At 40.8% G+C, this 26,804-nt stretch overlaps 1 protein-coding gene across 2 annotated transcripts in view; it reads left to right on the forward strand.

The window, feature by feature from the left end:
- The window catches only part of TRIM36 (tripartite motif containing 36), a 35,848-nt gene extending 10,239 nt beyond the window's left edge, over positions 1-25,609 (forward strand). For both annotated transcript variants that reach the window (XM_086867964.1, XM_086867965.1), the window contains exons 2-10: positions 474-708; positions 8,048-8,373; positions 11,608-11,754; positions 12,803-12,898; positions 13,791-14,044; positions 14,623-14,747; positions 15,541-15,834; positions 16,109-16,406; positions 20,724-25,609. In XM_086867964.1, coding sequence (XP_086724090.1) covers positions 474-708; positions 8,048-8,373; positions 11,608-11,754; positions 12,803-12,898; positions 13,791-14,044; positions 14,623-14,747; positions 15,541-15,834; positions 16,109-16,406; positions 20,724-21,078 — 2,130 coding nt within the window. In that variant the 3' untranslated portion in view covers positions 21,079-25,609. The remainder of the gene's footprint in view (positions 1-473; positions 709-8,047; positions 8,374-11,607; positions 11,755-12,802; positions 12,899-13,790; positions 14,045-14,622; positions 14,748-15,540; positions 15,835-16,108; positions 16,407-20,723) is intronic.
- Positions 25,610-26,804: the final 1,195 nt, after the last annotated feature.

Raw genomic sequence — 26,804 nt, forward strand, 5'->3', positions numbered from 1 at the left:
GTCAAGACAGTTTCAGCCCTTAAACGTGAATTACACGTCAGGAAAGCCTGTTGTTTGACCAGTCTGACGCTTAATTTCTTTTTTTTTTTTTCCCTCCTCCCTCTTCGTGAGCAGCGAGCAAGCTAAACGTATGGACTCCTATTGTTGAGAAGTATGGTTGCATTCGTTTCACTAGGTCCTTGAGTGGAATTAAGACTACTCCCCTCCTTTTCTCCCCTGCAATGCAGACATGACCTAAAGATGAACTGAGTTTGCCTAGTGGCAATGCTCAGTTCAGTTGAAATGAATGCTGTCAGTGCTTTCATAAATGTTAATTGAGATTTGTTTTAGCCAGAGAAGTGCCTCAAACCAGATAAAACTGTGTGCATTTATTCTGCAGGGCTGGGGTTTGGTGACATAGAGCAGTGCCATAAGTCTTGGTGGCTTGCGTTTTCCTGCGCTTATACTTGTTTCTCCCTCTTTCTATCATGAAGGTTGCCATTAAGGGTATTGAAAGAGAGCTTATCTGCCCAGCATGCAAAGAATTGTTTACCCATCCACTGATCCTTCCCTGCCAGCACAATGTCTGTCACAAATGTGTGAAAGAAATACTTTTTGCATTTGAAGACTCCTTTGCTGATGGAGGCTCTGAATCCTCTAATCAGAGCAGCCCTCGAATTAGAATCTCTGCTTCTAGCATGGACAGAATTGACAGGATTAATAGATCAGGTATGTATCAGAATTTGTGCATGTTTTCCTGATTTTATTATTAGACTGTCTTGAGCTGAATGGTGTCTGCATTGGTAAAATGTCTTCCCGGTACTCCTGATACGGTTATAGAGACGACTTAGGGATAGTGCTACTCTTGTTCATTTTCTGTCAAGAACAATGGGAATATTTTTAAGGACAATGCACTCTGTTTCATCTATAATAGATTCGTCTTTGTGGCATTCTATACATCTTTATAACCATTGTGTTTGTTTATTTCTGTATTTCAGTTGCGTGGAGATGCAATAGCATCATCTTCAGTAGCATGGAGATGTAGATTTTGGCGATTTCATTGCCTGCCAGTGGCTTGCTCTGGTTTCAACCAGCCCCAGTGCAGTAGCTCTGACTTCCTTCTGAGCCTGTGTAGACTTTGCAAGCTAGTTTTGTCCTGCCCACTTCATTAGGCATACAGTAAATAATTTTTTTAATTGGTTATGATTATTGCACGGTTGCAGATTTGAAGGACAGATGACTGTAAACACACAGCCCTAACAGCCTCCTTCATTGTAGTCTGCTTGAAGATGTAAGGAGTGCTTAATTTTAGGACTCCTCGTACTCTTTGTGTTATCGTGGTAGAAAGATTCTTGCAGTCTTTATAATCCATGGATGACTTGCTCTGCTTTTATACAGATGCATTGAAAAGTGCTTAGTGCATGATTTACTTCTTGAAAGATACTTCATCTTGGCTTTCAGGCCTTCCTCTGACATAATTATCCACTTTAAAACCACACTCCCTGTGCTCTGGAAGAGTTACCAACAAGACAAGCTCTAAAGCTCTATCTTACATTTCTCATTACTAAAGTTCACCCTTCCCAGCTTTCAGAGATCAAATGTGCAATTTCACCAGCTTCTTTTAAGCAACTATTTAGTACTATTTAGTACTGAATTGTTAGTAGTGGTACTCTTTCAAATCAGTTTGTTAAGCAAAAAGCCACTAGTTCTTGGTACTCCCCCTGCCACCACCACCTTATCCTGAGATACATGTACACAAGTTGTTGCAGAAGTTGTAATCTTTAAATCCAGTGTGGTCTGACATCATCTCAGCAAACTGATGGGAATGTATCTCCTCATCTGACCTGCTAACAGAGAGGTGATTGCTTTCCTAAGGACCTGTTTGATGGGTAGCAAGAGAGGGTTGAGATTTGGAAATAATGAGCTTCCCCTCTCTTACCTCAAAGAGCGTTGGGCAGACGCACATCACAGGAAAATTATCATCTCAGACAGTTCAAATTTGCAGAATGAAAAGCATATGGAAATGGAAGCAATAAAGAATAAATTTTTAAATTCAGATCATACTGTCTTCACTTCTAATGTTGCAGGCATTATAGCTCCATTGCTATGTTGAGTGTGAGATTTGCTCTCAGACCAGTTTGGTACCAGCAATGATTGCCAGCTTGCAATTTACATTTGCACAGTTGTTGTCTTGCATTTGGAGTACTCACACTGTGCATTGCCTTGCTAAATTTGCTTTGTGGTCTGTAGAGGAATTTCCAAGAAAACAGCTCCATAAGAGAGGAAAATGTAAGGAGAAGATCCAAAGTGGGGTCTCACATGCATAACAAAAACCCACTTGAACTTCTGGGAGGCTTGTGCAGGGCATGTCAGTGTCAAGACCTTAGTGTCACATTTCAAAATGCATATGACACCTTCTTCCCATTATGGGATTTTTGTTTTTTTTTTTTTTTTTTTTTCCCACTTAAAGAATCCCTGATGTCTCCATAAGGAATGTAATCTATTTAAAATGGGTTGGCATTTAAATTCTTGGTATGCCAGAGGGAGCTGGTCTGTATTTGGTCATGTTCTGTGTTTGTTGCACACACACAGCTTGCATTTACAAGTACAATTTATCTTAATGTAAAAAAGACAGAACTTGTTGAAATGGAGTGTATGTGCTGCTTAAAATCCAGTGTGTTGGTTTAAAAATACTCCTCTGTTTATACTGTATTTAAAATAATTTTTAATTAACAAGATCTTGCTGTATTTAACATGAAAACGAAGGCTATTTCTTATTGCTGTCTCATTATCTCTAATGTTACTCTAATTATAGTGTTGGTATAATTAAATCATGTAATGTGGTGATGTTGACACTTGTGCAAATGTTTGAGATATCTCTCCCTGTGCCCCTCCCCCTCAATGCCTTCTTTCTCCCTTTTCCTGTTCTGCTTAAATCTTACAGTTGTTTGATATGCTAGAAAATTAAACATTCTTGCCTTTCAACCCTGCAGGATTTTAACAGACACAGGAGAGAAAAGAGTTGATGCTTTTGATTTGAACCATTGTAAACCAATGGTATATCTCATTTTTTGATGTCTAAACAGCTCTCTGTTCATTGTTCGCAGCCTCACAGAGGAGGTCTTTTGGGTGCAGAGGTAGAAATGCTTCACTTCTTGTGTTGGCTAGAGATAGTCTAGCATTTAGATCTTGAGTTAAATATTGTTGGTTAGCATATAGCTTTTTGTCAGTGGTCAAGTCCACAAAAAGGCTTTTGCAGTGAGCAAAGGTGCAGCAAAGAAGTTCTATAAGGACAGCTTTTCATTCTGTGCAAGACTGATTTAAAGGTCAACTGGACTGGAATTCAGTTAAGGGCTGGATTATATTTTTTTCTCTGTGTGTATATGACTGAAGATACACTGGTGGGTACAAAAATGCACACAGAATCCCAGCAATCACCACACCACCTCCTTCACACCCTGCTTTTTAATTTTCAGGAGTTTACATGCTCAAGTTTCAATGAAACTGCTGTTTTAATGAAGTGTGATTATTGGATTTTTTTCCTTACGTTTGGGAAGTGTTTGACTACTGCTTCTGAGTGGAATGTAATATTGGCTCTTTGTTGTATCTAAGCCTGCTTAATTTGATGAAGAACAGATTGAAATTTGCACCATGTTGATATGAGTAGGTAGTTCTGAATCTCACAGTTTATCACAGTGCATGAGTATGTAAGGAAAACAAAACATTTTATATTTCTGGACTTGTAATATTTGGTGTGTCTAATGGCACAATCAGGTTGAAGGATAGTCAGTCTTTTACCTACATCTCATTCCCAAAATTGAGCTTGTCTGAGCAGCTCAGCCACTGTGCAGGCTTTTTTTAATAGTGATTATGGTTTTTTTTTTAATGCAATGGTTGTTCAAAAACAGGAGAAAAAGTCCCTAAATTCCTTGTTGTCAAAGTATTGGCAGACACACGAGCAATCCATAGGAATATGGTGTCCTTCAAGAAAGATGTGAACTGAGCTAAACACCAATCTGAATTTCACACTCAGTGGAGGACAAAGCAGCTGATCGAAAGAGGAAGTTTAAATTGCCTCAGTTGAAGGCTGAAAGTGTCATAAAACAGAGATACCATACAATGCCATCAGACTTCTTGGAAAGCTGTCCGTGTCTGCTCTTTTTGCAGAAAGATCTTTTGATTTGTGAAAAAATAAAGTATCTGAAAGAAACATTTTAGGTCAGCTGGCTTCTTTTATGAGGCCTCTCCCTTCTCCCCTCTTCCATTTCCCTTTCCCCTTTCCCTTCCTCCTCTTCCCTCTCCCCTCTCTCTTTCTCTCCCCCTTCCCTTTTTACCCCTTCCCCTTGATAACCCCTTTTTCCCCTTGCCTTTCTCCTTCCCCCTAAAAGCCCATCCAAAAACATTAACTGAGTTATAGGGTGGCAATATAATATCTATTTTAAAAAAACAAACAAAAAATTCCAACCTTTCAAGGGAATCCAGTTGACTTTTAAATCTTTTTTTTTTTTTTTTTTTAACTTTCACACATTTAATGTCCATGTCTTCCACAACCATGGAATTCTGCTAATACTGTTTACTTGAAAAACACAACTTTAAGATGTCTTATCCCTTTGCTAACCGTTCACTGCAGCTTGGACTTTTCAACATTTTAAGTGTTGGTACCTCTCCTTGGGAAGATGATGTTTAAACATTGTCTTTAAAGGACATACTTAAGATTGCTCTTTGACTTGAGTCTTTGCAATCTGTATGGTAATATTTGTCACTCCGACCATGAGTGTATGTTGTGATTTTTTTTTGTTTTTGTAACTGATTGAGCAACTTATTCCAAGTGGAACAATCAGTTTACAAATCACAGTGGAAAATGTTGTGTGATGATTTCTAATATTTTACAAAATACATATTTGCTTGTTGTAAACTGAAATGTCAAAGTTTAAAAGAAAATGCGGGTAGGAGCTATGTTTCTCTGAGCTGCACGTCTAAATATGTCTACAAAATCCAAGGGGTTTGTTGCTGTGGGGTTTTTTTTGTGTGTGCTTTTTGTTTGTTTGGATCTTCTTTTTTAATATAACAAGAATTTAGTTTCAGCAAATTGGACACAATACAGACAGGAAAGACAGTGTCCAAAGTAATTCATTACTTCATCAGTGCTTTCTTCCTAAAATACGGGTGTAGGAATCCTCTAAGCAGAAAGCAAACTAGAGTGTTAATATTTTAACACTCTCTAGGCAAAAAAAAGAATGTATTTCCTTATTTTTGAGTAGTGAAGTGGCAGAACACGCCAAGAAGCTTAGCAAATAAATTTACAGGATTTAAAACAGGAAAACCACCCCAACCTAGACTCTCAGAGTTCTGTCAATGAAAAGGGATGAGACATCTGAAGGTGTACAGGACTTCCTTGATACTGGATTGCTTTCCATAAACAATGTCACCAGTCTTTGCAGAGCATGGCTCGTGATGACAATCTCATTTTGGTCCACCACAGGCAGAATGAAAGGCCTCCATTGCAATGGATATGAATTTCAGATTGTATTTTTAAACTTGACCACTGCACCATGGTTTTTTTTTCCGTGTTATCTTGCTTTGTCATTGTTTGCTCTCTGCTCTAGCATACTACTTGTAGGCAGTCTCGATATGTGCCGCACTGTATGATTATTTTCCTAGTTTCAGCAAATGTGTGTATTCTAGATCACTTTTTGTAGCTGTTGTCTGCATGGCACTGCATGTGAAGTCATCTTTTTGTCTAGGACATTGTAGAAGTCTGTGCAGAAGATTTCTCTGTGTTCCTGTGTGCAGTGCTAGCTTGGAGCATACACTGGAAATACAGTTTGTGTTTCCCTGTTGTTGCTGTGCCTTGCATGCGTGTGTTGCTGTGTATGCCAAGTTATAGGTACTGCAGGATGTGCAGTAATTTGTTCACTTCAAGTAAGTACTCAAAAAATATTAAATCAGACAAAAATCTCTGCTCCCTTAGGCAGGGAGTTGCATACCTATTCCTTGTGTCAGCCATCCTGTTCTGTAAATGCAGCCTAGTTATTCTGCTCAGAACTTGCAGAAAGGCATGAGACCAAGCTGGATGGGAGACTGTCAGTGCATGCACACTTATCCATGCTCTGATTGTGACTTCTTAGCTGACACTCATGCTTAACTACCATGGGTCAAATTTCAAAGATATTTAAGGGAACTAATTCCTTATTGGAGGGTTGGTTTGGTGTTTTATTTGAAGAGACTCAAAAAGGCATGATAGGAATGGAGGTTTTGGATTATTAGGTGAAGGAGGAATAGGAAAAGAGCCCAAGACAAGTTTATTTTGGATAGCATCATAGGACACTTCAGAAAGAGATAAAGCATTAGCATTTTTGATGGGAAAATACTAATTAAATACAGAGAAGAACAAATTTCCCTTTCTGAAGAGCCAGTTTCAACACTAAGAATTCAGCTTTAAGTCATACCTCCATTTACAAATTCGTTAGTGTCCTGGTTTCAGCTGGAACAGAGTTAATTATATATATTGGAGGAATAAAAATAATAATAATAATAATAATAATAATAATAATAATAATAATAATAATAATAATAATAGTAATACAAAAGAGAGAGAGGAATAAAATCCAAGAGAAACAAGTGATACCCAATACAATTGTTCACACACTGCCCACCCTGTTGCACTCGACGGTCCCTAGTTTATGTCCTGGTCATGACATTTTATGGTATGGAATATCCCTTTGGGCATTTGGGTCAGCTGTCCTGGCTGTTTTCCCTCCTGGCTTTTCATGCACCTGCTCTCTGGTGAAGCATGGAAAACTGGAAAGTCCTGGATTTAGGGTAAGCACTACTTAGCAACAGCCAAAACACCAAAAACACCTCATACTGAATCCAAACCACAGCACTGTACCAGCTACTAAGAAAATTATCTCTAACCCAGATGAAATCAGGACAGTTAGTTATGCCAATATGCAGTGCTCTTAAAGAGAACTTAAAACAATGCACCAGTACTACAGAAGATGTTCTTTTTTGTTTCTTTGTAAGGGGAAGCTGAGAGGATACAAGTTAAGCCTAAAGATTGACTTAGCCTGCTTCTGAAATATGTAAAGGATTCTTTCTGGTAGTTGCAGCCTGCGGGTTCATGAGTGAGATGGGATGCACTCCTGGTTTGATAACCTCAGGAATATTACCTTGTGAACCTCTGAGTCTGTGTGAGCCATCTCCGTAACAGACTCAAAAGGCTTCTTAAGGTAGTGGCTGTTCTTGAGCCTGTGATTTTATTTTGGAGAGAGGGGGAAATTTGTGTAGCTATTTGGTAGGTGTGCAGCATCGCTGCAGTTCCCCCTTTAGAAGTTAATAAAGATAGATGTACACTGTTTAACAGATCCCTGTGGAGATCTGTGGCTCCTCAGTTGAGGATACAGTAACCTCTCGGATATAACTACCTCAGATTCCCCTCTGATGTGCAGGGATTATTTAGCAGCCCCCCTATATTGAGGCCTTTCAGGAGGGACCAAGTCAGCCTCAGCATTTTTTGTCTAAATGATTTGGCTGAGACATCAGACTGTTCCCTCATTTTCCTGGTTTTTATGTTGCCACTTGAGATGAGTGAAGTAAGTTTGAACTCAACTAAAGCAATCTTCAGGGAGCTTAAGGTTGGCTATATATTTCTGTTGCTCTGGGAGTAAGCATCTTTCACTTCAATATGTTAGGAAGCTCTCTCTATGGGTAACCAGTTAGTCTAAAACCATGAGGCTTGGCTTCCAGGAGGTTTTTTGTTTATTGTTTCAAAAGGTTACATCTTGAGTGCATCCAAAACTAGATAAAGAAGATGGAATTGGAAGAGCTGAATTTAACATAAAATTAAGCTTTAGAGTAGTAATGTCCCTTGGAGTCTGAGGTTACACTACCTTGTCAGGGCAATTGTTATTTTCTTTGGCTTGGCAAATTGCATATGAATTGGTGTTGTACTGGTTTGGACAATGTGCTACCGTCTGGAGTTGGTTCGTAAATTCCTGTGCTGCTTTTAAAATCTAAACCGGTTTGGTTTGTGCTCATGCTAAATTGGGTTTCGGTGTCTACACAGGCAGAAAACGCAATTCACTGACTCCTAGATCGACTCTGTTTCCTTGTCCGAGTTGCCAGCGGGATATTGATCTCGGAGAGCGTGGCATCAATGGCTTATTTCGCAACTTCACCTTGGAAACCATTGTGGAGAGATACAGACAGGCAGCCAGGGCAGCCATTGCTATTATGTGTGATTTCTGCAAACCTCCACCTCAGGAGTCCACAAAGAGCTGCATGGACTGCAGTGCAAGCTATTGCAATGAATGTTTCAAAATACACCATCCTTGGGGAACTGTGAAAGCCCAGCATGAGTATGTAGGACCAACCACCAACTTCAGACCCAAGGTAAGTACACTGTACCTTACAGGACTGGGTTTGCAGCATCCTCTGGTAGCTGTAGACACATCTGCAATGAGGGTTGCTTTTTAGGACCGTGATTGGTCCTAAAGCTTTTTTGTCCATTGCTGTTATTTATCAAGTGACCCACAAGCTTTTGCTCCTTGCTGATGTTCAAGTATTGTCATTGAAGGGGACATTGAGAACATAGTTGAAGAGTCCAGTAAAAATAAGGTTTTTTACTTCCTGGAATGAATTTACTCGTGATTTGAGTCTTTCTTTCTTTCCTTTTTTTTTGTTTTCTTAAGGCTTCATGATCACAGAATATTCCAAGTTGAAAGGGACCCACAAGGATCATCAAGTCAGCTTTTAAGTGAATAGTTCATAGAGGGATTGTATCCACACCCTTGGTGTTATTGGCACCTTGCTCTTGAGCATATAGAATGGCACTGCCTAGGGAGGAGGCCTATGTGTTTTAGATTAAAAACCCCAATAAACCTGGCCTCTTCCATGCCCCCTTTAGGCACATCCCAATTGGACACTTTGTGCTTGAACTTGATCCATCACCAAGCATCTTCTTTCTCTCCCTCCTTGTGTCTAACAAGAGCAAAAGATGGAGTTAAGGTCTCCATTGTTATTACACCATTTTTTTTTTTTATCTATAGCAGAAGAGATAAAAATGTTATGGCAAAGTTTCTACTTTATAATACACTGATGCTGCTGTTGCTGTATTCAGACAGAACAGTGATAGCAAAAAGAACCTTTATGTCTTATCTTGAGAATGATGCAATACATGGCAGTGCCTTATTGAATTTGTTACGTCACAGATGTTACGTGCCACGGATGCTATCTTGCTAACCAGGGACCACAATAATGGCCTTAGTGTCCCAGCAAATGCTGTATGCCTGTGCCTCCTTGCTGGGAGTCCCACAGGTGCCAGAAATGCTGATGATCAAGGAGTCATGATTAATTATGGTTGAATTAAGTAAATTTTATTAATGTGCAATGTGTAAGAAACTCTTGACTGCTGGTGTGCCTTCCTTCTGAGACTGGAAAAATTCGAGCCTCTAAATTTAGCAAGCTGGCAGATAGTGAACACCCAGAAGTCCACTTGGTGGTGTTTTCCTCGAGTCTAAAACATTAATTCCAGTTAAAAGTGTGCAAGTGCTTCATATGCCTTCAAATGTGCTTGTACACACATTGTGTGAAATGTCCCTCTATTGGATAAATGAGAAAGATGAAAGTTTGCATACTTTCTTCTAGTTCATTCTTTAAAATACTATACAGCTCCTTAAAAACTTCTCTTCTATGGCATCTAAACCTTCACAGCTGCAACACTGCTATTTGAAAATACCAAAGGCATCTTGTGATCCTTGTGCACTCCTGGAAGTGTTTTATAGTGTTACAATACATGCAGACTAAATTCAGGATTAAAAGTCCGTAGCTGAATTCTCTTGAAGCTGAGCAAAATGAGGTGAAGTGGTTTAGATTATTCTAACGCTGATGTTCTGTGTGCATGTGTAGGATTTAGCATTACTAATTACATGTGAAGACAAGAAAAGGGGAAAAAAAGGAGAAAAGCATGGTGTAGTTAACTTTAGATACATCTACTTTTTTGAAAAACTTCCCAGCAGCTATAAGCTGATCTTTTACTGTGCTCTTATAGAAACTTTTCTGAGGACTGTTTAGGCTTAATATAAAGAAAGAAAAGTGCATTTTTCATGGTACTACATTTTTAAGACCTGAGCTGAAAGCAAAGAGTATTTGTTGATTTCCTAAACAATGTTCTCAGTCACCGCTTTAATTTACAACCAGGCTGGAGAGCACTTTGTAGCATGTGTGGTGGGGATGGGAGAAGGACATACTGGGCTGATTGTTCTTGAATTTTGATAGAAGGCAGTCTGTTCTTGAATTTTGAGAGAAGGCAGTCTGCTGACCTCTGCTGTCTCTCACTTGCAGGCTGTAATTCTTGCTTATATGAGGAGACGAATGAAAATAAGGGATTTTCTGTGAGGTGTGGCTATACACTGCTGTGGAAAAATTACTTCCACAGACTAACTGAATGACTGTACTTTTTAGAGATGTTTGCCTGCACAGCTGATTTTCTTGGCAGCTTCCTTTCTTCCCTTTTTTATTTCCTTCCAAATCCAGCAGCCAATTCAAATGGGATTGCTAATTGCATTTTTGTCTTAATGATGGTCTTAAGGTGCTGGTGAGACTGGTGTCTTTGGGCTTTTCACCATAGCCTAAGATAACATTTGGGACTTGAAAGCTGGTTTTAGCTTATTGTGTCCATATTTGTGCTGCTCACAATTTTCTATTTTTATACTCTTTTCTGACCTCTCTTGTGTGGGGGCATACTGAAACTGAAAAGCTTCCTCAAAAGCTCTTCTTTGGTACCTTCTATGGAATAGATGACCCAAATATTGTCTTTCAGTGCTCTAGAAGGAGGCAAAACAGGTGTTATTTGTTTTTATTTAAACCAACACACATGCACACATGTGTTTTATATGTTGCCTCAGCTGGGACTTGAGCAGCACTTTTTTTAACTCTTTGAGCATTTATTTCAGTAAGTTCAGTTTTTGAAAGATGATTTTTAGCAAACACCAGCTTTCTTGCAGTACTGTTTGAGCTAATCCTGGAAATAGCACTCAGTGTGAACAGCCTGTAACTGGAATCAGAGAGAAAGATTGAAACACTGGAGTCTTTTGTCTTTAAAATGACTGTAGCTGCTGGTGGTGGCTACACTTTGTTGCTCTAAGAGCAGTGGCTATATGGCTTATCAAAATCTAGCTTAGACTTAAATTGCTACTACATTATGTCAGCTCTTGTTTTAAGAAGCTGTTCATAGGTGTTGCAAGAAATGCTGGCATGAGCATGGTAAAGTTTGTCAGGCTGGGTGTGTTATATATTGCATTTACAGCTCTGAGCAGGAGTGTAGGGCGCTGGAGGCATTGCAAACAACATGGGCAGGGTTTAGCAAAAGATTGATTGCTATATGGAGGCTACACAGAACTGCTGTATGCTTACTTACTGTAAACCTTGTGAAACTGTGTGTGTTCATCTGCTGGCTTTCAATGGCACTGACAAGTATAAAAGGTGGAAGATAAAACTACTATAAAAAAATTCACTGATGGAATCACATTCTGCTTTGGGTTGATTGGGTGTTTTGATTTTTTGTTGAGAACCTGTATTTTTGGAAGTATGCCTGTATTGTCTTTGCACTTTTATTTTTCCCCACAGATTTTGATGTGTCCAGAACATGAAATGGAGAGAGTAAACATGTACTGTGAAATCTGCAGAAGGCCTGTTTGTCATCTTTGCAAACTGGGTGGAGGTCATGCAAACCACAGAGTAACAACCATGAGCACTGCCTACAAAACCCTTAAGGTAAAAGAAAATATCACTGGACCTGGCCTTAAGAAGGGAAAGAGTACTTCTGATGTGAGGGCAAACTCACACTGCATAGAAGCCAGGATGTGTGTTTAGGAGACCCTGAACTAGTCTTGAGGCAACGTTGGTTAATGTTATTTATTAATGTGATGTAGGCCATGTTTTAGAAACTAAACTCTATTTGCTATGATGCTTGAAACATAAACCCTGGGAAGTGCTTTCATCTTTTTTTCATCTGCTAATTGTACAGCACTACAGACGGTGCAGAAGGTTTAAGTAGTTAATCAACTTTTCAATCAACTTTTTTAAATGTAAGTGTTCAGGTAGCTTGTGGTAGAGGATACTTGAGAAGCACTTCTGAAAATTTGCATCTGAAGTATCTGCTGGTATCTTTGTATGTATCTTTGTACGTTTCTGAAGTTGCATAGCTGTTAATTTCCAAAGCAAAGCACAACAGAGAAGACTTGCAAACATCAATTTGTTATTAAAGACAGCACCTACTTCCTCTTCTTCCTTTTCTTCCTCTCTTGCTCTCAGGAGAAAAAAAAAAAAAAGGAAAAGACCAGATTAGCCTGCCTTGTGCTCTTTGGCCTCCTCATAGTTTGCAAGGCTTTTCCTGTACAACTGTTAGCTCTTGCAGCTAAGGAAGCACAGGGACAGATGTGTGATTTGAACTATGCATTTTTCTAGCAACTCCTACTACAAATCAGTTATTAACTATCAACTCCTTCCTGTAAGTTTAATGTTCTGAAGCCTCTTTTTCTCAATCTAATCCTGGGTGATTGGGAGTCAGCTGACACTGATCCTGACCTGATACCTGATCATCTAAGGATCTCTGGTCCTTAGAGCCTGTGCCACCAGTCTTGCTCACAGATGCTTTGCAGTCACTGCAGGTCGCCAAATATTTCTCCACAGGACTGCTGCTCATAACTGGTTCATGCTGTTGTCCTTGTGGCTAGATAAACTGAGGACTAGCTGGATGACCTGCCTGTGCTGGTTGTCACTTTGTGTGAGATGCCCTAATCTTGATGCTTTCCTTCAACAGGAGAAGCTTTCAAAAGATATTGAGTACCTCATCAGTAAGGAGAGCCAGGTGAAAGCTCACATCACACAGCTGGATCTGCTGCTGAAAGAAACAGAGGTAAGAGTGGCTTGCAGATTGTCTGAGGTTGGCCTGTGTGCAGGCAGGAAGGATTCAAAACTGTTTTCAGTGAAGTGTTTCAAACTTTTGGTTTTTTGGTTAAGTAGTGAAAAAATTTTTGAACAGTTTATGGTAGTACTGAATCACACACAGTAAGACCTAGTCCTGCCAGTTTGGGAAGCAGACAGAGAGAAGTGCATTTTTGGATGCTGCTGTAAATTTAAATGAAATAAAGCTTACTTGGTACCTTAACCAAAGTGGGTTAAACATAGGGCATTGCTGTATTTATGATGATGCATATTTATGCTGCCTGTTTACCTTGAGAAAGTCAGAATTAAGGCCAAAATATCCCTGCAGAAGAGTCACATACAAGCTGATAATCACAAAGGCAGAAATTGCAGAAGTTCCTGATTCTGGGGTATCTTGATTACAGATTGCCTCTGTGTTTTGCAGTTCCTTTTATCCAGGGCAGTAATCAGAGGTAGCACAATGGTTCAGAGGGTGTACACAAGAAGTTGGGCTGGACCCTTAGTTTAGGATGATTGGGAAAGGTGGAAGAGCATCTAGATCTTGGGTATGAAGACTTCTGAGGCTGACATGTTTCTACAGTGCTTTTCAATGAGCTATCTAGGCAAATGTAATGCATAACTCAAGGCATAATCAGAAGAATACTTTCCTGCTCTTCATTCTCTATTAAAGACAGCAAATGCTGACTAGCTTGGGTGGTGTGCTGATCTCATTTTCAGTGCTGAATAGCATAACAAAGCTCATTAGTCTTGTCTGTCAAAAGGATGACTAGATTACTGTGATGTCTTGAACAACCTTAAGTATGTTTCTGTGCAGAACCATAGTGATACAGAATCTGTCTAAAATGTCTTTTGTTTGCTCTTAGTGCAACAGTGAAAGAGCTAAACAAGAAGCATCTCAGAGTTTTGAGAAATTATATCATGTCCTGGAAGAGAAGAAATCTGCAGCTCTTAGAGCAATTGAAACTTCTAAGAATATAAGGCTGGAAAAATTACAAACACAAGTGGAAGAATACCAAGGGCTCCTGGAAAATAATGGCCTTGTAGGATATGCTCAAGAAGTGCTTAAGGAAACTGATCCCTCCTGTTTTGTTCAAACAGCAAAACAACTTCATGTCAGGTATCTCACCTTCTGTTTGGGGTGCAGGTACTGTTCCAGGATGTCTGTGCAGTTGTATTTTGGGTGATGCTCCTGGTCATGTTCAGTTGGAGTTCCTGCATTAGGAAACAACACTCAGGAGAGGAGTGCCCTTGTCCTGCCACAATGCCTAGCTTTGTTCAGTGGAACTGCAGTGGAAGGGCAGTTGTTTAGCTCCCTGACAAATTCCTTGTCTCAGAGATTTTATCAGGTATTTCCAAGTTAATCTAACAGATCTGTGTTGGCTTTAAGTTCTTTGATCTTTGTGTTCTTTACTAGCACCTCACATCAGTTTTGATCTTTGAATATAATGCTCCAAATTGTTTAAATGCTTTGCCAACTGAACTACTACCTGTTCATTATCTTCACACTGATGTACAAAAGGTCTTTAAATTTTTCATGAGAGAATCTTTCTAGAGAGACAAAAATTTCTGGTAGAGTAAGTACATAAGGAAGTAAATAAAAGCAGAAGTTTTTTAAAGCAAAACCTAGCATCTTCAAGGAATGTCCATTTTGAATTGCCTTTTTTCTCTTGTGCTATCCCACCACTGTGTTTTCAGAATCCAAAAAGCTACTGAGTCTCTGAAGAGCTTTAGGCCAGCAGCTGAAACTACTTTTGAAGACTTTGTGGTGGACACTGCCAAGCAAGAAGACATCCTTGGTGACTTGTCCTTCCATTCCAATGGTAAATTCTGAGAGCATTCAAGTCTTTCTCAAGTTCTAGCTCTAAGGGCTTCTCTCGAGAAAGGCAAACCATGCACAGACCAGCAGTTGCAGAGCTCAGTGTTGTGGCTTGTATTGTTCCTTCTGTCTCCACAATTCAGAATGCATTACCTGGCAGCAGTGTTAGTTTCAGCTTTCATAAAGAAGCTAAAATTGCTTTCAGTACCAGTTTGCACTGGCTTCCAAAATATTGTAGTTACATCACACTCAGTCTTTCTAAAAGCTTTTTAATGCCTGACAGAAAGTAATCGTTTTTAAAGCTGCCAGAAAGAAAAAGGCTCAAGCTTTTCAAAGTAAAAACAGAAAATAGGGGATTTAGTTAAGTGTATGAACAGAGAATCATTCTCATCTACTCCTTTTAACTGAGAGTCAGATTCCCCCCTTTAACAGTGCTATACAAAGCTATAGCTTAACAAAGAGATTATGTCTTGTTTTAAGACAATTTTAAGAGGTAAATACTTTAAAATCAGTTTCCTCCCTATATAGTTTCAACAAATACTTTTTCACCAATAAGGAAAAATAAATATGAGTAGATAAAAGTGAAAAAATTACAGTTTACTAAAGAAACAAAATAGCAATGGGCCAAAAATAACAGTAATAGTCCCTAGTTACAAAGTGGCTGAAGTCTCACAGGGGCACAGATAGATGTGGAATACAATAACATTTTGGATTTCCCAGGACTGGTTGTGTGGACTGTTAACTCCAAAATACCATGTATCTAAATTTCAGAGGTTTTTTTTTCTCATGTGTTCCAGGTCTAGAAATACCAGAAATCAATGAAGAGCAGAGCAGAATGTACAACAAAGCTCTGATTAGCTGGGAATGCCCTGGGAAGACAGATTCAGCTGATATCTATGTTCTTGAGTATCATAAACTTAGTAAAGAAGAGGAAAGTGTGACATGGCAGAAGACTGAAGTCTGTGGCAAGAGCAAAGTATTATCTGATCTTGATGATGACAGCAGCTATGCCTTTAGAGTTCGAGGATACAAAGGGTCCATCTGTAGCCCCTGGAGCCGAGAAGTTATTATGCATACTCCTCCAGCTCCAGGTATGGGATTTTCTTATGTCCATCAGTGTTAAGAGCTGAGAGTAGTTCCTGGTAGCTCCCAGGTGTCTCCTACACTGTTACAGTTTCATAAATGTGTAGAGGCACTGTTATAGTTATAAGTAGGTAATACACAGAGACTGTTAGCTTGCATGACATTCCTGGTAGCCTTTAAAAGCGACAAATTCTAATGCCAGTATGACTTAAAATGTAGTTTATGAGAACTGAAGGCCAAATATATAACTAAGCAGAATTTTGTTGGGATACTGTTTTTCAGTTTTCAGTTTTCTTTTCGATGATAAATGCGGGTACAACAATGAGCATCTCCAGCTGAACCCAAGAAGAACCTCTGTGGAAAGTAGGGCTGGATTTCCTCTGCTTCTGGGATCTGAGCGCTTGCAGGTTGGCTGCTACACAACCCTGGATTACATCATTGGCGACACTGGGATTGCCAAAGGGAAGCACTTCTGGGCTTTTAATGTGGAAGCCTATTCGTACCTGGTGAAAGTGGGAGTTGTTCCTAGCAACAAAATACAGAAATTGTTCCACAACACCCATGATGTGACCAGTCCAAGGTAAATTGCATCCTCTTGCTTCAATGCATGTTTTACATAAGGAGCTTTTTTTTTTTATAAAAAGTAAATCAAGAGCAAGTCTGGTCTCAGTACACAAGGTGAACCTAACCAGTGAAAAGTTTGAAGGATATGGTGTAAGCAGGTTGTCCTGTCCATCCCTTACTATTAGCAGAAAGATGTCCTGCTTATCCAGAATCCTATTTTCTTTCTTTTTGGGAAAGAAGGCAGGTTTCTGTAGATGCCAAGGAATGTCAGTTAAAGCAAGAAGGTTAAAAATAAGTGTAAGTTTTAAGATAGAAGCAATGCTTAATTATCAGTAGTTAGGCTCTGCCTTAATTCCCTTAGCATATAAAGTTTGGCAGCCTCTCAGAGGTACAGTATACTGTACATAATTGTATGTTTTTGCAGTAGCTGTGTCACAGTGGATTCCAAGCCACTGGCTTTACCCCAGGCTACTTTTTTACATACTGTATTGGAGTGCTACTGAGCACAAGCCAAAGTACAGTGGACAAACCAGTAAAAAGATTTCCATCTCACAGTTAGAGTTGTAGCAAGCCTGGATGTGTGTAGGAACTGTAGGCAGGGAGGCTATCTCCTGGGGACTCTTTTTCAGAAATTTAACAAATGTTTGGCTTCCTCCTGTATAACAGGTGGAAAATGTGTCAGCACAGTTGAGCTTAAAGCCAGATGGAGGCATTTGCAAAGTGAGAAATTATATCTGAATTTCCTGATTTCTTTTTCATTCTCCACATAGATATCTGCAAAATTTTAGCTGACACAGAAACAGCTGCATCCCAACATGAAACAACAGAATCCCACAGAAACAACATGCCCCCACAAGCATCCTAAAACTGAAATCCTAAGTAGGGAATGTCTGTACTGAAGAACATGTGCTTCTCCATGCATCTTTATCTGGGGACAGATGTGGAGGGAAAAGGATGTAGACTGACCAAATATGTCTGCAGACTCTTCAGTAACCATCTGGGAAACTATTCAGGGAAGTGTTCAAACTGAGCACTTTAAAAGAAGCCCCCAGACTTAAACCACTAAAATACTACCTTTTGTTTTGTGAATTTTACAGGTGCTTTAACATAGCAGCATCATGGAAAACTCAAAAGGCCATGTTCTTGTCTGTAAGGGTTGGTCATATTTGCTAAGCTACTTCTTAAGTTAACTAATTTACTGCACCTGTTGGTTCATTAATGATTGCCTAGTATAAGAGCATTTAGATACATCCACTCCTTAGTAAAGCCTTCCGTGGTCTTGTCCTCATGGGAGTTCAGCTGTTCTTCTCCACCTACTAAATGCATCTTCCTTCCTGACTTCAGTATTTATCACTGGTGTAAGCAAAGCCTGGTGGGATGAGTGCTGTGGGTGGAGTGCCCTGTTGGTTACAGGCTCTTCAGAGGGACAGGCAGGACAGATGTGGGGTGGCACTGTCTGTAACATAATGTCTGCAATGTATGGAGCCTGCAGCTGGCAACGCCACAGCTGAGAACCTCTGGGTAAGGATTAAGGGACAAAGTGGATGTCATTGTGGGAGTCTACTACAGACCACACAGCCAAGATGAGGACACTGATGAATTACTCCTTAAGGAACTAAGGAATACCTCTACAACAACCACCCTTGTTTTCGTAGGGCACTTCAGCTTGCCAGATGTTAACTGAGACCACCACATAAATGATACAAATAGGTCCAGAAGAATCCTAAAACACCTGGATGATAATTTCTTGGTATAGGTACTAAGAAAGTACCCTTACCTAAAGGTGCCCTCCTTGATTTTTTCCTTGTCAAGAGAGAGGATCTCGTGAGCAAAGTGGAGATGAGTGGCTGTCTTGGCCACAGCAAATCACAAAGCGATAGAGTTTAAAATCTCTGTTGTCAAGAGGAAAAGTGCTAGCAAAACTTCAACTCTGGACATGAGAACAAACATTGGGCTGCTCAGGGTACTAGTCTGTAAAGTCCCCTGGGAGACCACTATTGAAGGTGCTGAGGTCCATCAGTGCTTTTTAAAGTGGTTCATCAGGCCACTTTTTAAGAACCGCCTCCTAAGGGCACAGGAGTGGGCAATTACAAAATGTCTTAGGTCAAGCAGGTGAGGCAAAAGGCTGGTTTGGGTGAGCAGAGATCTTTTAGAGCTAAGGCAAAAAAAAAAAAAAAAAAGGGTATGGCTAGTAGAAGCAAGGTTGGGCAAAATGGGAGAAATAAAGAGATGCTGCTTGACATTGGAGGGTGAAAATTATTCATGTGGCCAAAGCCTAACTAGAGATGAAGCTGTTCAGGACTGTGGGGAACAATAGAAAGAGTTTTTAAAAAACATGTTAATAGCAAAAGACAGTCAGAAATACCATTGGTCTGTTACAGGAGGAGGACGGTCACCTCACTGAGAGGGACCGAGACAAGATAGGGATGTTTAATGCTCTACTGACCTTGATTTTCCACACCAGTGGTGGGCTTTGGGGTCCCAGAACTCAAGGACCGTGACTGTGAGAACGATAAACTCCCATCCAACCCTGAATTTGTGCAGGATTTGCTGTTCTACCTGAAACCCCATTAGTCTGTGGGGCTTGATGGGATTCATCCTAGTGTACTGAGCTGGCTGATGTCATTGTAAGACCTCTCTGATGTTTCAATGGTCTTCGGAGGTGCCAGTCAACTGGAAGCTGGCAAATGTTGTCCCAGTTTTCAAGATTGGCAGGCAAGATGACCCTGGTAACTACAGGCCTGTGAGTCTCACTTCAGGGACTGGCAAATTTATGGAGAAGATTATTCAGGGAATTACTGAACAACACCTGAAAGACAATGCAGTCACCAGGGAAAAATCCCGTTTGAAAAACTCACTTTCCTTTCATGACAAAGGTAACCCACTGAGCTGACCAAGGGAAGCCAGCTGGTGTAATCTCTTTTGATTTCAGTAAAGCTTTTGATGCTGTCTCTCCCAAGATCCTTCTGGGCAAACTGTTCAGCACACAGCTGGATAAACACATCATGTGGTGGGTGAGAAACTGGCTCATGTTTTGGGCACAGAGGGTCGTGGTGAATGGGGTTACACCAGACTGGTGACCTGTCACTAGTGGAATCCAGTGGATGTAATCTTCTTGGATTTCATCAGAGCTTTTGATACTATCTCTCCCTTCTGGATAAAATATTCAGTGCTCAGCTGAATAAACACAGCATGCAAGGGGTGAGCAACTGGCTCAGGGGTCAGGCACAAAGGGTTACAGTGAATGGGTTACAAAGGGTTACAGTGAAATACAGACATCAGTCTGGTGACCTGTCACTAGCAGGGTTCCACAGGGCTCCATCCTCAGCCCTGTGCTCTTCATCTCCATAAATGACTTGGACACGGGACTGGCCAGGGTACTAAGCAAGTTCACAGATGATACAAAACTGGGAGGAGCTCTTGACACCCTCAAAGTCAGGGAGGGCCTGCAGAGAGACCTTGACAAATGAGAGGACTGGGCAGGCACCAACTGAATGAAATTCAGCAAGGGAGAGTGACAGATTCTGCACTGGGATGGAGCAACCCTGGATGCACAGACAGACAAACAAATGACAGGCTGGAAAGCAGAAATGAGTGCAGGAAAGGACCCTGGGGTTCCTGGTCAGTGACAAGTTGACCCTGAGCCAGCAGTGCCCTGTCAGGCAGGAGGGCCCCGGTGTCCTGGGGTGCATCAGGCCCAGCATCACAGCCGGGCAAGGGAGGGGATTGTCCTGCTCTGCTCTGAGCTGGGGCAGCCTCACCTCCAGTGCTGGGGGCAGGTCTGGGTGCCACAACACAAAAAAGACATTGGGGTGTTAGGGAGTGTCCAAAGGAGGGCCATGAGGATTTCAAAGAGTCTGGAGGGAAGAGGAGATTGAGGGGAGCTGAGAGGCAGACATGATCTTTCCTCTGGTGACCACCGGCAGGATCCAAGGGAATGGCATAAAACTGTGTCATGGGAGGCTTAGGCTGGGTGTTAGGAAAAGGTTTTTCACCCAGAGGGTGGTTGGAACATTGAAGCAGGCTCTCCAGGAAGTGGTCATAGCACCAAGCGGGCCAGCACTTGAGAGGCATTTGGACAATGCTCTCAGGCATATCGTGTAACTCTTGGGATTGTCCTGTGCAGGACCAGGACTTGGACTTTGATGTTTTTTGTGGTTTCCTTCTAATTCAGGACATTCTATAATTCTATGATTTTTTTACCACACAAATTTTTTTTGTGTCATCATGTGGTATTGCCTATCTTAGAAAACCGTTTTCTCCAGTTTACATCACTTATCCCACTTCAGCAGCATTTGACAAAAGTGCATGTTTGTTTTTTTTTCTATTCCAGATATGAGCAAGACAGTGGTCATGACAGTGGGAGTGAAGATGCCTTCTTTGACTCATCTCAGCCTTGCACACTGGTCACTTTAGGCATGAAGAAGTTCTTTATCCCTGCTACACCTGCTGCTCCCAAGGATCCAGCAAGCAGAATCCTTCCCCTGCCATCGTGCTTGGGCATTTGCCTGGACTGTGACAGAGGCAGGGTGGGGTTTTACGATGCAGGCCGTATGAAGTGCCTGTATGAATGCGAGGTGGATTGCTCTGGCTTAATGTACCCAGCGTTTGCTTTAATGGGCGGTGCGGCAGTGCATCTTGAGGAAGCTGTCACAGCCAAGTACAGGGAGTACCACAACGACATCTAGTACAGTAATCTCTTCCCGCTGCTGTTTGGAGACAGAAAATGAAAGCAGAAGGATTCTACCTTAGCTTTTAGTCCTGATAAATTGTATTCTGCCTACATGTTGCTCACAAGCCTCTGGCCTGTGATTTTTTTAAATAAATGGTCCAGGCACTTCCTGCACCAGAGGAATTCGCCTGCCTTTCTTGTGATCTGTGCAATGCTGTTCTCCACAGACTTCTTTTCCTGAGGGATGCAGGGAAGAAGTCTGACTAGCAACCAAAATTTACTTTTCAGGACTAGCAACCAAAACTTACTCTTCGGGGTAGAAATCTGCCTTTTATTTAACTTAAATACTTACATAGTCAGTTTTGTATTTAATAAAGTCAAAGCTGACTGTGTGTGATTGCCATTACCCTCTTAAGAAATCTGCCTGAATGCCTCTGTGGGGTCAAATGCTTTCCAGTTAACCCCTGAGCACCACTTTGGCCTTTCAGCACAAAATAGCATATAAAAAAATATAAGATAAAAGAGGAAGAAATTAGAAATGTTGTTGAATGTTTAAGTTATACTTGGAATGATGAAGGTAAACTTGAATCTGATTGCATGTTGTATACCCTTAATGTGATTGTAAGTTAAAACTCAAGTTCTGACACTCAGTGTCATATAGTTGGTGGCATAATGGTAAGTTTCTTTACTCTTCCAGGCTTTTACTATAAGCTATCTAAAAGAAAGTGCAATTGTACCTTAAATGTCAGAATTTGGAGTCAAAAATCAGAAATGTTTGCATGTGTGAATAATAGTACCTGGTATTTAGGCAAAAGCAGATGAGTTGCTGACATAAGTAATCATATGTGAATTAAAAAAAAAAAAAAATCAGGTATTTCTTTTAATACTTGCTTTTATAGGTTATTTTTTTTTATCTAGTAGCAGCTTGGATTTTTCTTAGTAAGAATATTAAAAATGCACTGGTTAAGTTTTGAGACCTAATTTCTGCCTTAAAGGATGTCTCCTTTCAAATTTCAGTTCCTCTAATGTTAAAAGCTGTATCACATAGTAGTTTTTCACAGAATCATAGAACCATGGGAACAGCTTAAGTTGGAAGGGACCTTTAAAGACCATCTAGTTCCAACCCCATTTCTCATGGGCAGGGACATCTTCCACTAGACCAGGTTGCTCAAAGCCTGACCTTGAACACTTCCAGGGATAGGGCTCTCTCCACAGCTTCTCTGGGAAACCTTTTACAATGTCTCACCACCCTTATTGTTAGAAATTTCTTCCTTGTATCCAATCTAAACCTATCATCTTTTAGTTTAAAGCCATTGCCCTTTGTCCTGTCTCTTCAGGGCTTGGTAAAAAGTCTCTGTCCATCTTTCTTTTAAATCCTTTTATATGTTAAAAGGCCATAATAAGGTCTCTCTGGAGCGTTCTCCATGCTGAACAACTCAATCTCTTACAATGTCTTCACAGGACAGGGGTTCAGCCCTCTGACAATTTTTGTGCCTCTCCTCTAGAACCACTCTGTACTGGGGGCCCCAGAGCTGACTGCAGTATTCCAGGTGGAGTCTTGGTAGAGCAGAGTGGGAGAATCATCTTCCTTGCCCTGATGGCCACTGGGCAGCTCAGGATGCTTTCTGACATTCTGAACACATTGGTGGTTCATGGTCAATTTTTCATCCACCAGGATGCCCAAGTCCTTCTTGCAGAGCTGTTCTCCATCCCCTAGTCTGTATTGATAGTGGAGATTACCTGGATCCAGGTGCAGGACATTATGCTCGGTCTTGGGGAACCTCATGAGTTCCACATCAACACCAGTGCCAGTGCAGACCCTTGAGGGACACTGCACATTACTGGTTTCTTCTTGGACATTGAGCTGTTGGCTGTGATTCTCTGTGTGTAGCTTTGTATCCAGCCAATTCCTTATTCACCGAACAGTCCATCCACTTAAACACTCCTCTTTCAAATTTAGAAGACTGTAGTGGGGGATCTTATCAAAGGCCTTACAGAAGTCCAGGTATGTGATATTCTTAGCTCTTCCCTTATCCACTGGTGCAGTCACTTGGTCACAGAAGACCACTAGGTGAGTCAGGCACTGCTTGCCTTAGCTGAACTCATTAGGCTGCCCCTGATCACTTTCTTGTCTTCCACTAGTTTTGACCTATCTTCCAGGAGGATCTCTTATATGATCTTACTGGGAATGGAGGTGGACTGCCTCTCTTTATAGAAACCTATGTATAAAAAAAAGTAGGGTGCGTGCACTGTTGACTTGTGGAAAAATAAGGATCTAAAGTGAAGGATGTTTCTAATAAGTACTTGGTGCTTTCTGATTTGGGGATATGCTTTCTAATTTGGGGATATGCTTTCTAATTTGGGGATAGTGTTGCATCTTGATGAATGTGTGTGAAGTATGCTTGCTAAGTACACATATACAGCTGTAAAGCTGTGAAATGGGACCTGAAAATCACAATACAGTTAAGTGAATGTAGGTCATAATGGAAAACTTTTGTGGGCTTTGCTGTCTGAACTGTTGTACTGATCTGACCTGGAGTCCACCTCTCCCACTGTCTTCTCTCCTAAGCCTGTGACTGTGGCCACTGTTGGAAAAAACTGTCAGAAATGGCTGTCTATTGCCAGCATGAGCATGACAGCCTCTTTGGGGCTACAAAGACCCAGCAAGGGCAACTTCTTGTCTGCATCTCACCTACAAATGTTTCTGTCTTGATAAGGCTGTGTGGAATTGCACTCTACAGATTCAGTGTGAGTTGTGTGAGAAACACTTTGATGTCCCAGCAGCAGGTATGAAGTATGGGGTATCTTTTGAAATTTTCTCCTGCAGGAGAAAAGATAAACTGTCTCTTACTAGTTAGCCTTTCAGTAATTTCTTGTGTTCTAAATGGTTATCATTATGGCCTTTCATTTCTGTCATGCCCTTCCCTCCCTTTCGTCTTCCCTCTTACTGGATTGAAGCCATTGTTCTCTTCTCGCTTGATAAGGCTGACTGAACAGCCTGTCCATAAGACAGTCTGTTCCTGTGAGGGATGACAGAGTTCTGTTTTACTTCTTCTTGTAGTCCTAAAACCATATTTGCCCTTTTTTTTGGTTGAAACCCAATACTAGGCTCATGATGAAGCTTCTTCTACAGTGTTTTTCACACAGTCCTGATGGTTAGCTGTGCACGAAGGGTTTTCCCCACCTGGTGTGCTGTTTTGCATTTGTTTATGTTGGTAATGCTTGTTTACTTAGTCACCAAGTTCTGAGGGCCCTCTACAGCTCTTTGCTCACTTCTAGACTTGGATGTTCCTGAGTAGCTTCATTGGTAACACAAACATGCCCATGTTTTTGTTTACAGTTTGCTTTTTCAGGTTGTGGAGCAAACTGAGTTTTAGTGAGACTCGGCAGATCTCTCTGCTGTTAGGCATTTTTGTTCCTCCTGCTTTTTTTCCCCCTCCAATATTTATTGGACACAAGTCAAGCACTGAAAACTCTTACTAATATTAGTATACTCTATTGAGTAGGTGAGTCATGATCTTGCATGTGAGTGAAGCAGACAGAGCCAGGAGAAAGGATTCTCACTTCAGTAGCTGTGACTTCCCCCCTCATAGAACGGACAGTGGTCAATTCATCTAACAAACTGTGTACTGGCTTAAAGCTGCAGGTTGTAGGGCTGAACTTTCTTTTCCAGACCAAATCTCCTTCCACAGACAAATGTTTCATTTTTGATTCCTTTGTTTCAGAAACTGGTCTAAATTAGAGGGTTTATGTCATGGTTAGGATTCCACATTTCCATATTTAGATTTCTCATAAGCATCTGGACTGGTATCTCCAGACCTTTTTTTACTTTATGGAAATATTTGTAAATGAACACTATATTGCAGATATGAAGACAGTGTCTCAGACTCACTGATCTAAAAAAAGATTATTGGTTTAAGACTACAGAAGTAAGAAATTAAAAATGTAGGGGCTTTTTTTTCTACTAGAGTTTCAAATTCATTTAACATGTTCTGCTATGCAATTACTTACTCTACTGGACAGAAACTGATGCTACTTTAAACATTTATCTACCTTTTGATATATCTGTTTGTATTTATCTCATTCTGAGTTTAAAAATTGATTTGGCTTTTGGTGTTACTTGAATATTTAGTATGCATTCCAGACAGTACTCTTTGGTGCTTACTCCAGCCTATTAAATAAAAAACACACTGTCAAGAGGCACTGACAACACGCTGTGATATTTTTTCCACTACCATGGAAGTGTCAACATTCAGAAATACAGTTAAGCAGTACTTGCCTATCCAGATAATTATTTTTTTCAAGTTTCTCCCTATGAAACAGCACTTTACTATGTAGACTAAACTAAAAATGGTGTGGTATTGTGTGGATCTTTGTGCAATATAGCTGTTTGGTGACTATGGTGTGACTTGCAAAGCTTCATACAGGTGTTAATCATGTAGACACTTTTTAGATACCTAAAGCTTTAACAGAAAGGCCTTGTTTGAAAATATTCTAAAATGTAAAAGTGATGTCTTGACCTTTTTTTTAATAAAAGCTGAAATCAAGTATCTTAGTCATTCATATTATTACATCCCACCTCCTATTTCCCACCTATATTTCAACCCACCTGGTTGAAATAATTTTTCCTACAAAACATGACAATAGGTGACTTGTGGGGAGAAAGCACTGCTTTGGTTCTCAAGTGTGCTCAAATACCAGTACCTCTGATTTCAGGAGGACTAAAGAGTAGTTTGGACTGACTGCCAGGCTTTTACTTACAATGATTATGTTCGGAACTTGATTGTCTGAGCTTTGCTGCCTCACTGTCATGGTTTAGGAATGGTATTCCTCAATTAAGTGTTCCCATGGAAACAGCCCATACATGTGCTGCTTCCTTCCTTCCCCACTGTGGCAGGATGGAAAGGAGAATTGGAGGGACAGAGGCAAAAATCATAGGTTGAGATAAGGAGAGTTTAATAGAAGCAACAATTAAATAAGAAAATTAACAGCAACAGTATTAATAACAGTGTACAAGACAGGAAAATAGTTGACATGGGATTGCTCGGCACATGGAACCTGGTGCCACCTGAGGGCACACCCAGCACACCTTGGTGAAAAGCCCCACATCCCTCTGTCTCCACTGAGCTGGTATAGAATAACCTGGCTGTGCACCTCTGCAAAAGTTAACTCTGCCCTGGGTGGAACCAGGACATTCACTTAGAGCCAAGGAGAACGGGAGCACTTCCAAGTGGGTTTTGAATGTTTCCAGTGGTGGAGACTCCACAACCTCCCTGGGAAGCCTGTTCCAGTGCTTTCCCACTCTCTGTTCCTCATGTCAAGGTGGAACTGCTTGTGTTTGATTTTATGGCCATTATCCATTGTCCTGTCACTGGGCAACACTGAAAAGAATCTGGCATCATCCTTTTGGCACTCACATTTGCAATATTTGTATTTATGAGGTCCCCTCTTAGTTTTCTCTGCCCTGGACTAAATAGGTCCAGCTCCTGCAGTCCTTGTGAGAGAGGTGCTCCAGACCTTTAATCATCTTTGTAGTCCCTGCTGAACCCTCTCCACTAGCTCCTTGCCATTCTTGTACTGAGAAACTGGACACAGCACTCTAGATGTGGCCTCTCTAGGGCTGAGTAAAAGGGCAGGATCACCTCCATACTGACCTGCTGGCAATGCTCTTCCTGATGCACCCCAAGATCCCATTAGCCCTCCAGACCATAAGGGCACTGCTGGCTCACGGTCAGCTTGTCA

The sequence above is a fragment of the Cyanistes caeruleus genome, chromosome Z (genome assembly GCF_971803275.1).
Source record: "Cyanistes caeruleus chromosome Z, bCyaCae1.hap1.1, whole genome shotgun sequence".
In the NCBI taxonomy this organism is placed as follows: domain Eukaryota; kingdom Metazoa; phylum Chordata; class Aves; order Passeriformes; family Paridae; genus Cyanistes; species Cyanistes caeruleus.